Source organism: Pelophylax lessonae (assembly GCF_965119305.1).
Source record: "Pelophylax lessonae genome assembly, chromosome: 4".
NCBI lineage: Eukaryota > Metazoa > Chordata > Amphibia > Anura > Ranidae > Pelophylax > Pelophylax lessonae.
The window spans coordinates 521,956,484-521,976,224 of NC_138771.1; the positions used below are offsets into that span (position 1 = coordinate 521,956,484).

General features: G+C 42.5%; 1 protein-coding gene across 1 annotated transcript in view; it reads right to left on the bottom strand.

Annotated features, from left to right (window-relative positions):
* Nucleotides 1-1,417: 1,417 nt before the first annotated feature.
* Nucleotides 1,418-19,741, bottom strand: part of LOC309554439 (uncharacterized protein) — a 94,323-nt gene continuing 75,999 nt past the window's right edge. The window contains exon 4 of the mRNA XM_082256179.1: nt 1,418-1,744. Coding sequence (XP_082112305.1) covers nt 1,733-1,744 — 12 coding nt within the window. The 3' untranslated portion in view covers nt 1,418-1,732. The remainder of the gene's footprint in view (nt 1,745-19,741) is intronic.

The following is a 19,741-nucleotide window of genomic DNA, read 5'->3' on the forward strand; positions in this document are numbered from 1 at the left end:
GGGGTCTGTTTTTATCATTTTGCTGCACTACTGAGACTGCTGGGGACTGGAAGGAGAGTACACCAGAGGGTTGGCCCTGGAATCAGTACACAGCCAGGTGTAGCTGTAAAGGCTGGATAACCTGTTGCAAGGGGAGAGACGTCTGGTGAGTGAAATATCAGGAGGGGGGCATGAGTGGAGACACCGGGCACACTGCATGCTATTGCACAAACTACATGGTCGAAACATCATGAAGTATTGCTCCTTTTATTAGTACCACCATAAGGATTAGCAAGGAGGGCTGGAACGCCGGACTAACCAATGGACTACTGCATATTACATATGGACTTCTCACTTAAAGCACAGATCACTTTGAATTAGCTTACGGTATATGTACAATTGTACAGACTGATTAATGGTTCTAGTGGAATTGTATGGTAACTTCACTTGGGCATTTTTATTTAGCAATTGCACTTTATTAAGTATTGTATCCTTTGCACATCATTTTACATATGTTGCACAATAATTGTTTATTCTTTGATATCTGGTGAATAATTTTACAAGTATTATATTGCACATAAAGCAGCGCCAAAATCCATTTTTTTTATATATAGCTTTTACAACAGGCTCTACCTCGGTAGCAGTCTAAGTGGGGGCAGAATCTCTACTCAAATTTTGGACATTATCACATTCTGTTGATTATCTATAGCGTGGATCATACACATTTTTTAATTTTTACATATTTCAGGGCATAGATTTTTCCAAGCAACAATTAAACATATAATGAAACAAGGAGAGGCCAGGTGGTTTCTATGTCTCCAGCTTTAACTAGGAAGGAAGGTATCTTATGTTTTGTGTGTCATATCACAAACTTATACCTTCACGGTTCTCAGTAGATGAACAGAAAAGTTCTTCACTAGTCCTTTAGAACAGCAGCGCACTGTGAGACAGGCCCTAGATAGGTGGTAAAACATCTGGGCCTAAAATTGCTGGTTGTGGCTTTCTTTCTCTCTTTGGTCACCTCAAAGTAGATTTTAACCCAACCACTAAAATCTCACATAAGCCTTTTTTTTTAAAGAACAGCTTTCATGAAAGGAATGTCTAGCGATTCTGCCATATTCAGACACTTCATGTTTTATGGTGACAACTGCCTCCCAACTTTATTCCTAAATTGTCATTCTGTTCATTATTCCACTGATGGAGGCTACATTATGCAGGCATAGTCCAACATGCAGCCAATGTTGAAAGGAGTGCATATACACAGAAAGTGGCTGAAAAAGTCCAATAGAAATCAGCAGCAGTAAAATGCAAAAAAAAAAAAAAAGCAATTGTTTATAATACATGTTTGGCAAACTAACTGCCATTCAGTTAGATTTTCGATCAAATTTAAGGCATTTCAGTGAATATGTATCAGCATTTTGCTTTCCCAGTTGGAGAAATAACATTTTTTTTAGAAGAAAAAAAGAATCAGTGTCTTTATAATTCCTCTCTTTTGTCTGTTTACTTGCTCTGCAAATCGGAATTGTTGCTGTGCAGATTTGCAGTTACCCAGCATTCCTTGGGCCAACATGAAAACAAATAAAGCGTTCTGTAAGGATCCCAGCCTTGTAATGGAGTATGATTTGCCTGCAGAGGCAGGAAGGGCTATGAACATTATCTTCTGTGACAGAGCTGTATATGACGCTCAGAGCTCACAGCTAAATTAACTATCTTCGTCATCGTTTCCTTTGCATTCTTTTGCCTTGTTCTGATCTCACTGTTGGTTCTGATGAGCAACAAGAGAAGACGTAAAGAACACATCAGAGCCTAATTATTAACGCGTTCCTTGCACGTAAAAATGTTGTAGATCATAAAGACACTGAAACCAGTCCTTTGAGCTTTGGGGCGTTGCAGTAATCCATTTTAAATAACACTCAAGCACATTAAGGCAGGCTCCAACGCACATGCACTGCAACCCACCACAACGCACAGTATGATGTTACCGTGCACCATGATGTACTGAATTGCCAAAAATGACAAACTACCGGTTTTTGCACGTTTTGGTGTGCTGTGAGCTTATTCATTTGAATAAGCTGCCTCAATGCAATGCATTGGAAAAAGAAATATACAATGTATATTACTCGCGCCAAAGTAGGGACCTATAAAGGTATTATTGGACCTAGTGATAATATTACACTAAATATAAATTGATGAAGTGAATAAATAAATAAATAAATTGCAGCTGCTATAGTAAAGTGCTGGTGCTAGTGATGAGATATAGTAATCAGGGGTAGGGTGATTACCTATAGCGCTTGCTGAAAGTGTATCAACCCAAAAAAATTTGATAAATATACCACTGTAAAAACACTCTATGAAAATTAAATAGTGCTACTGAATAAATAAATTATGTGAATGCTGTGCTTCATATTGTGAAAAAATACCAATTGTATATAAAAATTATATATATAAAATTAATAAATAGTTAAAGTTCATGTGCAAAAAAATTAATAAATAGTTAAAGTTCATGTGCACAACTGTGTACTGAATTGATGATAGACAGTCCAGATTATGGTGACATCCACCAAAATGTGACTTCTGGGTGAAAAAAAATATATAAATAAAAATAGTCCACAGGATATGTGTAGATAAATAGTAAAGTGCAGGTGGTCCTTTCTTTCTTCCCAAAATATCCCTTCACTGTGGAAAATAGGTAAATTTCAAACTCACCAGAAAATGTGGGTCCTATATGCCTTACGGCATTAAGACCAAACGTGCTTAGGAGACCCTCTCCAGGTCCGGGTGTGTCTCTCCTGGCGGATAGAGCTATCCCTCTGCAGTACCACTCCCACTGCTAGCGATCTCCAAAGTGGGTATATCTCCTTCAAAACCGATAACTCCTTCTTGCATAAAGTATTCCTCCTGTTGGGTCACCTCCAGTCACGGGGGTATGTTAAAGGAATAAAAAACCGGATAGTGCAGTACTGTTTTAAAATGGTTTTAATATTGCACACAACCCCGGTCACTCCAAACAAATAAAAGTCCCAGTAGGTGATAAAAACAGGTGTAAAAAATTCAAGGAGAATCGATAAGAACAAATACTATCAAACGGTGAGGCAAACGTGGGTAATTCACTATAAAAACGAGCAAAAACAACCGTCATACACGTGGGCTACAAGTGGAGAGCGGTAGTTCCGGCTTGCGTTCCACTAAGCCCGTATGACGTCACGACGTGCGTTCCAGCTAACGCGTTTCGTCATTGGCTAGATTTCTTCAGAGACCTCAAATGTTGGTGGGGGTGGGCTACAGGCTCCCTCATACCCCAAAGATGTGCACTATGAGCTAGAGCTGTTGCAGTGCAGGGAGGTGGCATGGGAGCATTGTACAGTTAGTTAACTGCCAGGAGGGGGGGGGGGTAGGGGTGTGGGGAGGTCTGCAGACACCCTAGTGTTGTCACTCTGGGAAAGGAAGTTTTCATGGATACACTTGCTGGTATGAAATTACTGTTAAGTTGCTGTTAACCACTTAACTACCTCCGATATTTTAAAGCACCAAAGACTTTAATTTATTTATTTGCACAAGTGCACTTTTTCATTGTGAATAATAATGTGTTGAGTGCAATATTATACCAATATCACATTTATCACGTTAATCACGTTGTTTGTTTGCAGCTCGCAGTGTGGAAGAAATTCCTATACATTTATTTATTTATTTATTCAGCTATTTATTTATTTATTATTTCACGTTTGATGTTCACAATACTGAAGTGGCTGTCATAGCCCTAGCGGTTTTTTACTTAAGTGTTCCTTTCCAAATACCTTACGCACAACCTCTTTTGAGGTTGTACTCTGAAGTGGGCTGCAGCCAATAGGACTACATACTTTTGGAACTTCCCTTACACTCCATTTTTCTATCCTAAGCGCCGATTCCTTCCCTCTTTTCACCCATATTTTACTTAAGTGTGTTCACCTATTTGCGCAGTTCTTTTGGTATTTACCAAACCTTTTCCCCATTAGAAGATGATTCAACATTTTTTTCGCCTGGTGTCCAGCTATAACATACTAAGGATAAAGGGTGGTCAAACATTGTTTTCTGATTCATTTATTTGTGTCCATCTCTTAGATCCAAGGAAAAACCACAATAGAGATGTGTTGCAGTAGGGTTGTTGTTTTTCAAAAACTGCAGTTTGGATGCAAAAAAAGCCCCTAGTGGGGTCCTTCTTTAAAATGTCATAAGTACCAAATGTCTTATGACGATGCAACATTTACCATACAGATACAAAATGCTGGCCAGGCTTACTGCGCAAATTTCTCCAGCGAGTTAATTTAAAGTCTATCACCTCTTGTATCTTATTCTCACTGACAACTGCCTCCAGCGAGCTCAGCCTCAAAGAACACAAAATCTTTTTTTTCAGAATGTATTTATAGAATTCCATAAATCTTGCACGCACCTTCAAGCTGCTGTGGGGAGCGACAGCCTAAAACCAGGCTTGGAGGGTGTCTTTGGCACAGCGTCCATAGCCTAATATCCTAAAATCTAATTTAATCCAACATTTCTGTAGGTAAAATGTCATACATATGTAAATATCTTCCAATCAGCATATAGATATCAGATAGCAAAAGAAAAAACATTTTTTAATATATATATTTATATACACACATTACTTGTATCAACACATAATATGTGCCTGTTACTAACTGTTCAGATATATGCACTAAGCGACAAAAAGTTGGCACCCGGCCATCACACCTATATAAGCATCCCAATCTGAAGCCATGGGTATATTTAACAAGCCCCCTCCCCCACTTTAGCAAATATGATGGCCTTCACTTTTCTGGGAAGACTTTTCACACAGTTTTCGAGTGTTTCTATGGAAAGCTGTGTCAGTTGTAAAATCAGGTACTGATGTTGGATAAGAAGACCTGGCTCACAATTGGTCTTTTGGTTCATTTCAAAGGTTTCCAATAGGGTTAATGGTAGGGCTCTAGAGAGGCCATATGAGTTTTTAAAGAGCTGCTGTAGAAGAAGACCTAATGTACAACAGGCCTTACAGTTCATCCCAAAGGTGTTCAGTAGGGTTGAATTTAGGGCTCTGTGTAGACCACTCAAGTTCCTCCACACCAAACTGGTCAAGCCATGTCTTTATGGAGCACTAAAAGCACACAGCTGTGCAAAATGTCTTTGTTTGCTGTAGTGCAGCCTTTTTTAACCAGGGTGCCCCTGGAGTGCCTTGAGGTTTATTCAGGGGTGCCTTGGCAAAATGCCTAACAATTGAACAAAAACTGTATACAAGCCAACAGGTGGTTTAAGCATGCCTTTTAGTTTTGCAAAGCCACGGGTTTTAAATATGCACCATTACGACTTTCTAGACACTAACATCCTAACAACCAATGACGTCATCAGTTAGTATGTCTGTTGCCTCCAAAGCATCCTTGCTTGACCCTCCTCTGCCCCTCTCTGGACCCTCAGCACTGGGGTGACATTAGCTGACTGGAGAATAGAAACAGCGGAGTACTAGTCAGTACCAGTGTGCAAAAGTGTATTTGCTTTGGGAAAATAAATCACCTCTAACCTTGGGTGTCCAATGTGTGGATGTTGCTGCATTATGCAAAGCTTTTGGAATATTTTTTTTTGCATTTTAGAATGGGGTGCCTTAAGATTGTCCATAATTTTAAAGGGTGCCCGAGGGATTGTCTAGAATTTTAAAGGGTGCCTTGACTGTAAAAAGGTTGAGAAACACTGCTGTAGTGTTACCAGTGCCCTTCACTGGATACACACGAACTCTGTAATTTGGAGGAGTTTTCACGAACGTCTGGCCACAGAGGTAGGTCTGAAGGTCAGGTGTCTAAAAATGTTTGACCATGTGTGTCTTAGTGCATCTTCAAAACCTGAAACCTGTTCTAGTTATCAAAAAAAAATAAAATAAAAAGGGAAGAGGTAAAAAACTGCTCTATGTCATATCCAGTGACCCTGATCTGATGGTTCCTCCATGTAATGCTGTCATACCCAGTGATCCCAATGTTCCTCTATGTCACATCAGGGGTCCCTGATGTTTCTCCATGTCATACCCGGAGACCCTGATGTTTTTCCATGTCACACCTGGGGACCCTGATGTTCCTCCATGTCACACCTGGGGACCCTGATGTTCCTCCATGTCACACCTGGGGACCTCAATCCCCCATGGCACACCCAGGGTTTCCAATTCCTCATGGCACACCTGGTGACCCCAAACCCCTGTTACACTTGTGACCCCTCTCCCCCATGTCACACCTAATGACTCAGATTCCCCATGGCATACCTGGTGATCACAATTCTCTTTCACACCAGGGATACTCCAGGTCACACCCAGGGACCCTGATTCCCTGTTCTGGGGACACTTACTGGGCAGTATGAAGAGAGTGGCCTGTACTCTGCCCTCCTTCACCATGATCCTGCTTATTCCTTCTCCCAGGACGCTCCTCTCTTGGACCACAGTGCTCACCACAGCTCCAACTGGCTCCTGGTGGAGGGAGAAGCAACAGTCAGAGAGCTCCGCACCTCCTTCATCACCAACATCCTCAGACCATTCCATTGCCTCGTGGCTTCTGCTCCAGTAAAGGTGCCGTCCTACAGTGCCGAGCTCCGGCTCAGGTTCAGCTCTCCTCCACTCCCTGCTTAATACCGACCCAGGGAAATGAACGGCCTGCTCAGATTAGAGAGTCACTTCCCGCCCAGGGATTAGGCCACTCAGATCCAGACAAAGAGGATCATTATGCAGCTAGCACTCGGGTGGGCTCCTTTCCTGCCCCTTGGGGTTCCCCCAACAATGGTGGAAAGCCAGGGCCTGGTAGTTCTGCCCCTGCCCCAGACACCTGGCATCTTCCTCTGTCCCTTCTTCCTCCCCCACTGCCGCCCCTTTCCTCAGCTCACAAGGATCATTCATGATGGAGCGTGAGTGCTGACTCGTGGCTGCGCCCCTAGGTGGCAATGCGCCCTAGGCGGCTGCCTAGTTTGCCTAGTGGAAGCACCGGCCCTGCTGGGAGGCGTAAAGCGCTCCTGGTGATGTGGGCCCTTGGAGAGATGTATGCTTACTTCCTGACCTGGTGACATCAAGACAAGAAATGAAAGGGTGTCTCCGGGACAAGAGCACACACAGAACCATAATAAAAAGAAACCAATGTTCTAATACTGCCTTTCTCTATTAAAGTGTAACCTAACTGTATTGAAAACGCTATTTTATTATTGTGTAATATTCCAAGCATGCTCATCCCCATTCATCCATTCTCCTTTTTATGTTGTTGAGAAGTCACTTTGAGAAACACCCCTTTGGCATTTCCAGCCATGGCCATCTTGAGTAAGGGCAGATAATTTATGTAGCATTTACACCCAGGAATCCATCTGCCCTTAGCTCAGTCATGCAGGCAGGAGGGTGTGCTTAACTAAGAACGTTTCTCCTCCACATGAAAGAAAAAAAATGCCCATAAAGTCTTCTGGGATATATGGCATCAATTTGGCCTAGGCCAGAAACCAACTAAAGAAATTAAAAAAAAAAAAAAAAAGTTTAAAACAAATAAATATAATATACCTTTCTATGTATTTACTAAAGTTTGCAGGATAAGGATTAAAAATACTTAATGATGACAAGGAGAGTTTAGCTCCACTTTAAATAAATGTGGTTTGTGACTGTCCATGTTGTATCAGAGATACACTGTTGCTTCCTGTCCCTGTGACACCCTATCACCAGGAAAGGAAATGAGATAAGGGCAAAAACACTTGAAGATGGTTCTAACCCTTACTCCTTCCGTACAAAATCAAAAGGAACGTTTTGGCAGAAATTCGATTTTATAGGAGAACTAAACCCTGCACTATCCTTTACAGCCAAGGAAGCTGCCATCATTGGGGTTCTTTACAAAAGGCAAAAAGACTGTGCACTTTCTTGATGGCTTCCATCATCCAATCATGTGCAAGCAAAAATGCTGTTTTTCTATTTTTCTTGAATGCGTTTGAGTATTCTATGCAAAGTGAAGCTTCACCTCCCATACTAAACTTTGGAGCAAGCACTTGCAGAGTGCACAGTTTATTTGCTTTTAGCAAATTAACCCTTATGCACTTTGCAATTGCGGTTGCTCCATAGCTCAGTACAGGAGGGGAAGCTCTGCTGACTTCCATCATCCAATCACGTGCAAGCAAAAATGCTGTTTATTTTTAATTTTCCTTGCATTTGATTGGGTATTCTTTGTAAAGCGAAGCGTCACCTGATTTACAAAGCTCTGGAGCAACTGCGCTTGCAGAATGCACATTCTATTTTACCTTTAGTAAATCAACCCCTTGGCCTCGGTTTGATCTGCAGTTGCCATGCTGCGGCACGCGTCACACCAGCCATTTGATGACTTGACAATTTGGTTGAGAGCGCAAGCAACTGTGACAGTCATCATTCACAGTTTTGGGAAAGAGTTAAACTGATCGGTATGCTTTAAAGATGAACTCCAAGTAAAATAAAAATTGACCTTGCAGTGGGTTGGTTAAATAAAACACCGCATCTTCCTTAAAAATTGGACTTATTTCAAATGAACATCGTACACGCCGCATCCACCGTACACAGGACAGTTAACAAGACTGACTGCAGTTAACCCCTTAGCAGTGTCTCAATGGAAAATATATGACCTTGGGTTTGTTAGTCTGTACACTGTGTGCAAGCGTCTGATCGCCAGGAGCATTTCTCGTGCTATTAGAGACACAACGGTTAATGGCACTGCCCCAAGGTCAGCCTGTCGAAAGCACACATTGGTCCCAATCCAAACTCCTTACATGCGCTACGCCTTTTTTTTCTTCTTCTCTCTCTGAGAAGTCAGTCAGCAACAATCGTCCAACAAAATAAAACAGGGAGATTCTGAAATCACGGCTGTTTACTTTCTCCAAGTCCGGCACAGATGCAGGATGCAAAGGGAGAGAGAGGGGGGAATAAAAAAAAAAGAGTAATAAAATCCATCGACAAAATGGCGGAAGAGCTGCGGCGGACATTTTGTAGCTGCGTCTCTTCGGGAAGTTGGCAGACTCTTGTGAAAACGATAAGACACGCTGGGCAAGTTTTAACTGCGTCCGTGCCAAGGGTAACTTTTCACAGCGTTGCTGGCATTAGGAGCAACGATAAAAGCTTGGCGTTGGCTGCCTTTTTTTTTTTTTTTAACGCTTTCATTGCGAGTGACTAAAAGAAATACTTGCAACCTGCGGGTAAAACTGGACCGACTGTACAAAATTAACCCCTTAACTAACAACCAGCACAATAGGTGAAGTTGAGAAATTAGGATAGATTTGTATTCAGCTGTCATTCACTGCTGTGGGCGAAATTTTTTGAACAAAGAATAAAGGACGCAAACAGGTTTAAACTTGGAGTGTAATTTGCCTATATTTTGCCCTCCATGGCTCCACCCTACCTCCCTTTTTAACATGCCAATGACATTTTTTAATAGAGCCTTACTGTTATTACATACCTTATTTTAGACCAAGTGATGTCATCACTATGTCTCTGTGCTTCTCTGTGCAATGCAGGCAGATCATGGGCAGTGGGAGGGGCCAGCAGGGTGCTGTACATAGCTTTCTATTAAATATCGCAGCACCCCGCCTCAGTACTCCTCTCAAGACCCCCCCCCCCCCCCCAGCCCTGGTGTAAGTAGTGGACTGGCTCTTGGAAGGAGTCTCAAAATGCCTTGAAGAGTGGATGTCAATCTGGAGGAGTGGGTGTTCCCAGGCAGACTGCATTTGCATTCAGAATGCCCTATGTAATGCCCATATGTGATGCTGGTACACACTACTATTTTTTTTTTTTTTTTATTCAACCCAGCGGGCTGAACACAAAAAAAACTGAAGAGCTTGGGAGGAGCCGCTGTACTAACAATCGGATTGTTAGTACAGCGATCTCTCCCCTCAGCTATTGTGTTCTGACAGGGGGCAGCCCCCCAGCAGAACACACCAGTCAGGGCTTGTCGATCGGCAGACCTTTTTTGGTCATGCCCCTTCGATATAAGCCAGATGTTTAGCCTCCTTCTGTCGGATACAACCGGCCAAATGTTGGCCTGTTTCTATTGAACCCGCCGATGCCCTCTGATATTCGACCCGTGTGTACAGCCCTTAAGCCTACATGAGCTGAAATCCAATAAAAGGGGCAGGCCAGGGGCAGTAAGACTGGGGAGGAATGTGCTGGATTATGTCAGATGTTCTTTAGCCAGGAATTGTGGTGGGAATTCTGACTTGCTGCAGCTTCTAATGCACACTGTGAGAGTCTCACAGTGTCACCTTCCCACCCCCAGCTTGTGATTGAACAGATTTTCAGCACATATGCAATGTAGCACGCTAGATTGGCTTATATGGATGCCCCACCATATCTCAGCCTGAACTCTGCTGTGCAGGGGATTGCAAGAGGCTAATACCAAGTCAGTTCAGGTGTTCACACTAAAATGATATTTTATAATATTTGAATGAACTTACAGTATAACTGCATTATGTGGTGTTTTCATGATGCTTTCCCGGAGTTCAACGTTAATGCCAGAGGGTTGAAGTAACAGCTAGGCAATTAGCACTTGAAGTAGGAGGTTAGCAAGGAAGTGCCTTTCTTTACCTCCTGCCCAGTTAATATGGATCCATTTAAAGTGAACTTTCCTTTTCACGTTACTCTTTTTTTTAATTATATATTCAAAATATGTACCCCTACCAATCTATGCTTCTTAATCAAGTTTAACTTTCACCCTCTTCTTCAGAAGATTTCTCTCAAACAAAGGACTGTTAACATGGGTTTTTAGGCAGCAAAAGCCTAAGCAAAATTGCCATACATTACTAATTATGATATTCGTTCCAAACTTTTAAGCTAGTGTTTCCAAGATCCTTTTGGATCATGTGATCTCTGCTATTCTTCCTCTTCAGTAGGAATGAATTCACGTTGGCCCAATAAGCTGCAACCGGGGCATTCCAGGGCACGTATACAAAACAGCAGGGATGCTCATAACATCCTTGAACTAATTTGGCCCCATGGCCATTTTAGGTCAAAGACACTGATCTTATATGGTAAGTCAAATGTCCATGTTGACCTCATAGGGCCATGATGTCATGAGCATCCCCACCCCTTTGTGTACATGTAGCAGCTGTGGTGTGGAGAATGCCCTGTCCACAGCTGATTGGACCGGCACTGACAGCTTTCTTCCAAGATCCAATGAACATGGGTTTGAACCTAAATAAAGCTCTTCCTTACTCTTCAACAAAGGCTGCATGACCAGAAGCCTAGGGCTTCATTCATATAACCAGCACCGAAGGGAGTCCGCAACAGCGTTTTCTTCAGCATATTCCTGCAAGACTGCAACTTTAAAGTGAACACGGCGACTGTTCTAGCCAATGGCAAGTGCTGGCTATACCCACAGTTTACCCCCAAAACTATAAAGTGGTAGACTACATGACTAAAGACTGTGGACACCTGACCATCACCTGTATACAGTATGAACTTCTTGGACTTCCCATTCTATAGCAATGAGCATTATTATTGGAGTTGACCCCCTCATTAAGGCTATACCATCCTCCACTCTCCCAGGAAGGCTGTCCACAAGATTTTGGAGTGTGTCTGTGGGAATTTGTACCCATTTGTGAGGTTAGGTACTGATGTTGGGTGAGAAGACCTAGCTCACAACTGACCTTCTGCGCTTTTAGTGCAAGTCTATAGGTCTGATCTGATATAACTGATATGACTGATAGTAATAGGCTCCTAACAAGGATTCTTAAACTAGATCTGTAGGCAAAACTTTTTTTACATTTTGGATAGAGTAAGGGAGGGTTATAACCCCTGTAAGATTTTTTTTCCCATTGGGCAGATTTACCCCTGTTTCCTGTCCCATAGCCAAACAGGAAGTGACAGGAAATCTTTGCAAATTAAAGGAATCGCTTGTGGACCCTTAGAGTCCCCATTGGAATATTTCTCCTCTATTATTTTTCTGGGGACAACCCAAAATTTGAAATTTTCTTTTACTTTCACTTTAAATGATAATGGTAAACAGGACAAATAAAAAGGATGAATGTCCCTGACAGGGACACAGATGGCAGTAAAAACCTCTATCCAAAACTGAAAAAAAGTTTTGCCTTTAGCAATACTTTAAAAAGTTGTAGCTCATGGAATGGCATGGCCTGACCACATTCCCTGATACAACCACTAGGGGGAGAATTTTCAAATCAATACATGAAATAGAACAGTGGTCTCAAAACTGCTGCCATTTGCTTGCTTTTATCTGGCCCTTGAGGCAGTATTTTATTCACTGACACCAACGAAGGGGCTCAGTTCCTCCCAATGTCACCACTGATGGGAAACCATTCCTCCCAATGACACCAAGATGGGGCACAATTCCTCCCAATTACACCAACGATGGAGCACAGTTCCTCCCAATGATACCAACAATGGGGCACAATTCCTACCAATGAAACCTACGACTGGGTACAGTTCCTTCCAATGACATCAACAATGGGGCACATATCCTCTTACTGACACCAAAGATAGGGCATTGTTTACTCCAACTGGGACATTTTCTACCCGCGATAGCCACAATCCGGTCCACCTAAAGTCTGAAGGACAGTAAACTGGCCCTTTGCATAAAAAGTTTGGAGACCTCTAAAATAGACCAATCAAAACATGGAACAGAAAGCAAGTTTAAAGGGTCAAATTTTACTTTCAGGAATATGTTACACTAATAACTTAAGGTTCAAGTCTTTGGATCTGGTCTGATTTAACTAAAAATAATAGACTTCCTCCTTCACATCTTTTGGGATGTGCCCAGATACTCAAAGACATCATGGCAATGGAGACCCTGATCTCATAGGACAGCACTGAAAAAAAGTCTGTAAAGTTTAGATTTTAAGAGCATATAGGGATTCTGACCATTTCTGATTCTTGATCACACAGTACCCCCCGATAATTTTGCTCTCCTGGAGTTTCCAGAACTCGGGAGGCCTCCTGCCCATCCTCTCATTTCCAATACAGGGTAGACCCCCAGTTCCTCTTGTAACTGATTACTGGGAAATTCTTTGAATAAAAAGTTATTTGACCTAAAAAGAATAGATCCCTTGCAACACTTTTATTGCTACCCTGAAAAAGAAATTGTAGCTGTAGCTTAGGGTAGCCAATTGGTATTTTTATCTTATTTTCCAAGTTAATACCAATACAACCTAATTGGATGGGCAAGAGCTTCCTTTTTAAAGTTTCTTTTCTCATGTCATGAAGCAGAAATTCACAATCCATAATAAAAACCACTAGAGGGAGTACTTTCAAAATCTTTACATGAGATACAACAATCAAAATATGGAACAGCAAAATTATGCAAAAATTTGAAAGGGTCAAAATTTGCTTTCAGGAAAATGTTACAATAGCAACTCAATGTGTTTGCCTAAATATGCTACAAATCCCCTTTGAATTAATCCTAAGTATCACATTATCATTATCTGCCACATTTAAACAAAAACCTCCAAAACCATTATGCAAAACAGTATCATTGTATGAAGACAAAATATTTGCTGAATTAAGAAGCACTTAGGGAGGCCCAATCCACGGAGAAATAAATGGTTATGCTGTAGGTAAAGAAAGGTGGTGGCAGGGGGCTCGGGAGAAGCAGGGCATGATGGGAGCTTAACAAGTTGGCACCGTCCCATGTAGTATTGTTCTACGTTACATGTCCCTAGAGGCAGTTTTCCTTTTTTTTCTCTCATAAAGAATAGCTGAACATTTGCCGTGCACCTGGGTCTTTCCATTACATAGCCCTCACCATGCAGGGTGTCACCCACAGCCTTAACTCTTTCTGCACCAGCCTGTGCCACCTGGACCCTTTGTGGGATCACAGGCAGTCAGTTTTAAGGTTTTACCTGTCAGTACAATCAGCATTTAAAGCACAATGTATTTTGGCTAATATGTTGCTACCTTAGGACTTTTTGAACACACCGTAAGAATAGTTATATTTAAAGCTGATGTTTGGGCAGATATAATAGACATAAATGAAAGGAGCTCTGTAATTATTAACACATCATACATTGTCCGTCTGGTCTGTGCTCCTTCAGCTCCCGGGAGGGATACTCATGGTCATGTCTTGCCTCCAACGCCACAAACAACCTGAGCTGCATTGTAAGTTTTGGGGATATGAGTGCTTGGTTTCCCCTTCCTCCTCCCAGTTTTTATTGAATTTATCATCTTTGCAATTTCCTATATACATATATATATTTTCTGCAGATATGCATCACACACCTACTCCTGAAGAAGTGGCAGATCCAGTCTACGAAACGCGTTGAGCCTGTCTGATGCAGTAATTATAATATCATATGTTTATATACTCTATTACTCCATGGAATTGTGTGATGTTGATTTTTTTTATTATTATTATCATATGAATATTCTGTAATATGCAATGTATTTTTTTTTATATATATATTTTTATGCAACAATAAATGTATTGATTTATTTTCCTACCAGCCTTGTCATGTCCTTCACTCAAAGTCTCAACCCTTTTTTATGTATAATTCAACAGGGATGGAGGCACACGGCATGTCCCACCTTGTGCCTCATATAAAGTCCCACATTTCCCCCCTCCTATTCTTACAGGTTTTAAATACAAGTGTAAGTACCTGAATTTGACCTTTTATCAGGCTTTTGCATTCCCTGTACAGCAGGGCTGGACTGCAAGGGGAAGAAGCAACACAAGGAGCCAGTTCATGTGCTGTCAAGAATCATGCTGATAGGAGGAGAAGGCAGAGTGATAGAGAGATGAGCTTATCACTGTGCTTCTTCTCCTTTTGCTGTCCAGTCATGCGCTGTTGTGCGTCCAAGACAAAGGGGTTCCGAGGAGACAGGTTGAATGTTGCAGACATAAGAATGATGAGTAGCACAAAATTTTGCTACGCCTACCTGAAGAAGCAGTTATATCTTCAAACATGTCAAGCTTGTTTTTACAAGACCTCACAGAGACTCTACAAGATAAGATATACAAGTATTTATATTAATTATATCACCGAAACACAGGAATTTTTTCAGCGGGAATGTGGGGGAATGTAGTGCCGACATCCTCCAGCACTGAATGTATGTAACAGCAAAGGGTGTGCTGGAGGGTCTATTGATGCTGTCTGCTGGAAGATTTATTGTTACTGGTGGGGATCTGCTTTTGTGTGAGGTTCTGTTTTTGCTTGTGGGGGATTAATTGTTGCTGGGGTGGGGTCCATTGTTGCTGGGGGGGGGTCTATTGTTGTGTGAGGGATCTATTGTTGCTGAGGTAGGGTCTATTATTGATGGGAGGGGAACCTATTGTTGCTTGGGGAGACCTATTGTTTTTGGGGTAGGGTCCATTGTTGCTGGGGGGAGTCTATTACGGTGTGAGGGATCTATTGTTGCTGGGGTGAGGTCTATTATTGCTGGGAGGGGAATCTTGTTGCTTGGGGGACCTATTGATGTTGGAGAGGGGTCCATTGTTGCTGGGGGAGTCTATTGTTGTGTGGGGGATCTATTGTTGCTGGAGTGAAGTCTACTGTTGATTCGGTGGACCTATTGTTGCTGGCTCCAGGGAATCTATTTTACTGCTTTTCTTGTTATAAGACAAGAACAAATTCCATACAAATTATTTAGCACTACAAAATGATACTTGGGGCAGTATTGGGAGGTGGGTAGTGGGTGGAACCAAGGTATGGTGTATGAAGGTGGGTAGGGGGCGGAGGCAAGGGGGGACTTAGAAGAAGGAAGCTTCTACACCTATTCTGTGAGAAAAAAAAAGCTCTGCCAAAACATATTCCTGAGTAGGCTGTTCTTTGTGATACAAACTCCTATGTTGCAAACTGCTGTGTATGGTACAAAAACAATGTGATATGAACTTGTGATGAGTGACTTAGAAATGAAGAACCTCTCCCTCTTCATAATGGCTTGGAAATGTGATACAGTGTACATGGACTGGGAATTCAGCCTATGATCGGATCCTTTTGGACTGGGTTTGTACAGCAATCTGTCAGCAGCTGGATCAATGTGAAATCGCAAAACTGATTTTCTTGCATCTATTTTTTTTTTTTACACATTTTTAATTAATCATTAATAAAGATCTTACATTTTATCATACACTGGTGTAGGCGTTTTGTACTGATATAGCCTCAGGAATGAACATGGGAAAGATTATTATAATTTAGCGATATGCTGGTAGACTGGGGGCTCGTTTACGCTTGCGGTTGGGGGCTGAAAAATAAAACCAGGTGGTTGAGCTGTATTTTTATCACCCCCATCTGCTCCCCCCTTAAGCTGTAAAAAGGCAGCAGCCAAGGGTGTACACTTGCAGCAGCCGCAAAGCAAAGCAATACATCCCTTGTCAAGTTTGGAGGGGCCCTGAATGCAATACATTCAATTCAATGGGGCCACCCTGCAAATGCCCCACAATGCGATAATGCGGCATTTATGGGGTTGCCTGGCAAATGCCTTTGAAAAGAAATCCTCATTCAGACTGCTTTTTTTTAGGTGAGTTTGGTACTACAAACCGAACACGCCTGAGCCCACCCCTAATGGTAGCATCAGAATTTGGCATAAACAACATGAAAGCATGGATCCATCCTGCCTTGTATATATGGTTCAGGCTGGTGGTGGTGTATTGGTGTGGGGGATACATTCTTGGCACACTTTGGGCCCCTTATGCCTCGTTTCCACTGAGTGGTACGGTATGGTTCGGTTCAGTACGGTACGGTTCGGTACGGTACGGTTCAGTACGGTACGGTTCGGTACGGTACACATTGCGTTTCCACTGCCAATAGTACCCTTTCATGATAGGCGTGGTGTAGCAGGAAAGCTGTGATAGAGAATTCTCTGTCAACCAATCAAAGTTCTGCAGAGTGTAGCTCCACCCAGTTGGTATGGTACTAATGTGCTTGGTACCCCAACGAAAGGGTACCAAAAAAGTGGTACGGTACGGTTCGGAATTAGGGTACCATTCATAATGGAAACGGCATAAATAGCGTACCGTACCGAACCGAACCGTACCAGAAAGCTCAGTGGAAACGAGCCATTTGTACCAATTGGACATTGTTTAAATGCCACGGCCTACCTGAGTATCGCTGCTGACCATGTCTATCGCTTTATGACCACAGTGTACCCATCTTCTGATGGCTTCTTCCAGCAGGATAATGCACCATGTCAAAGCTCAAATCATCTCACCACTGGTTTCTTGAACATGACAATGAGGTCACTGTACTCCAATGGCCTTCACAGTCACTAGATCTCACTCCAATAGAGCACCTTTGGGATGTGGTGGAACTGGAGATTGGCATCATGGATGTGCAGCCGACAAATCTGCAACAACTGTGTGATGTTATCATGTCAATATGGATCAAAATCCCTAAGAAATGCTTCCAACACCTTCTTGAATCTATGTCATGAAGAATTAAGGCAGTTCTGAAGACAAAAGGGGGTTCAAGCTGGTACTAGCAAGGTATACCTAATAAAGTGGCCGGTGTGTGTATGTGCCCTTGCATTCCATAGTTTATAAGGTTGAAAAAAGTGGCAGGTCCATCCAGTTCAGGCCATGGTTATTCCACGCTGATTTATGCAAATGAGTGCAGCACCATGGATGTGTTGTGAACGAGCCCTAAGAGTTAAGCAGTCAGACCACTTAACCTCACACAAAACGGCCAGTCTTCTCAGTACTATAAGAAACAAAGGTTGGGGGGAGCGGAGTGTAAAAATTCCACTTCTCTGAAGGACTATAGACATAAGTATGTGTATCAGGACAGCAGACACAAGGACTACCTCTCCACCACTGTCACACTGCTAAGAGGCAATCACAATGCATTTTGGGTAAAAATTATTTTCAGTTCATACAATGAAGTCAAAATGTCACATGGCCCCTTTTTATTCTGACTGGTTAGGTCTCTAGTGCCATAATATGTCTGCAAAAACAAAGCCTACAGAGACCCCTAAAAACTGACTGAAGAGTCACAGAGTAAAGCTGCCATTATTACACAATGCACATTATAAGTAAATTTTTCAACGCAAGAGGTGCAAGTGCCTGAATCTGGTATTAGCCCCTTACAGCCCCTGTGCAGCAGAACTCAGACTGGGAAAGGGAGAAGCAGCACAAGGAGCCAATCAATCAGGCTACAATACTCATGTGCTAACAAGGAGCATGCTGATAGGTGGAGAGAACAGAGTGATAGAGGCAACCTCATCAATCTGCTGCTTCTCATTCACCATGTAGTCATAGGCTGGAGGGAGGGACAACACCTATAAAGCTGGCCATACATGGATCGAACGTAACCGGCTGAATTTTAATCCATTTCTGGACGTTCCTCTGGAACGGGACTGTTGACATATTTTCCCTCCATCAGTGCTTGCAGCCAATAGGCTTTACCGCTGCTCTGTGTATTTGGGCGATGATGGAGTAGCCGCTGTCAGAATACAATAGCGCAGTGGGGAGGATTCCTACATCCTCTTCGAATGTGCGGATGGGGATAATCAGTTTGTGATATTTTTTTTTAAAAGCTGGCCGACTGATCAAAAAAAAATAAAAAAAATTAAACAATCCATCTATGGCCATTGGCCAGCCTAAGTGTTACTGAAGTGAAACAGGGAAAAATGAGGTCTCCTGCCCTATTAGACAGGGCTGTGCTGTGTAGCAGAACTGTGTAAAGTTTATGTCTGGATGGAAAGAAATACAACTTGTTTGGCAGATTAAACAGCTCTCGTATATGCAGTTCAAATTCATATTTAGTGGTTTGCTATATTGTTGCGCCCCTGAAAAGCGATCCGTGATGGATGAGAAGATGATATGTCAACTCCTCACTGCCTGCTTTAACCCTTAAAATGCCAACGCTGCGACTGCATGAATTGCAATGTGCACAGTTGCAGCACAGCCCTATTAATGTGAAAGGGTCACATTCAGCTGCCGAAAGTGACAAGCCATATCATTTTTGTGCAGGCTGCAAAGCAAAGCATCACGGCTGGGACATATGTATAGTCCTGAGAGGCTGCATGCTCTAGTCTAGGTGGGCAGTCAGGAAGTAGTAAAACCTGCAGTTTAACCACATGCTTTTACCGCCCGCTGGCTGCTCATGTGAAAAACCCCTAAGCCAAACTTTTTTTTTAGTTTAGCATACCTGCGGTGATGGGCTAGAACCCTTGTTTGCTTTTTGTTGCTGCTTGTGTCCCCCTTACGGAAGTTTACTTTCTGTAGTTGTCCTGGTTACCACTGTCACCAGGACTGAAAGTTAGGACAACCCCCAAATTTTGAGTTGTCACTATAACAGCAATACAGTGTAAATCTTCCAATGGGGACAACTGTCTAAAAGGGATTTGCCTCACTTTGGAAAAATAACCTCTTACATCCTGCTTAGTCTACATAACAGGAAGTGAAGGGCAATCTTCCCAGTTGGACACAGAAAAGGGGTTGTAACTATTTCTAAATCTTTCCAAAATAATAAAAAGTTTTGGTTTTGGATTAATTTTTAATCTGAACTCCAGCCTTCCCTTCAGTCTTGCACGGTTCTTAAAGTAGTTTTGCATAGAACAGCTCACATCCTCCTCTTCTCAGATTCCCCACTGATGTTTATGGCTTCTCCCCCTTGACCATGGCCAGGGCCATCTTTATTACTGATTGGGCTCAGGGCAAACATTTTCTTGGGCCCTCCCAAATTCACGAATCAACTATTTGCGGCTGGCGCGGGCTCAGAGGGCAGCTGCTTTGAGTTCAACAACCATGAATGGGCTCGGGGCAGCTGCCCCTTTTGCCCTGTGTTAAAGACGGCCATGACCATGGTCCCCAATAGCAAACTATTGCTA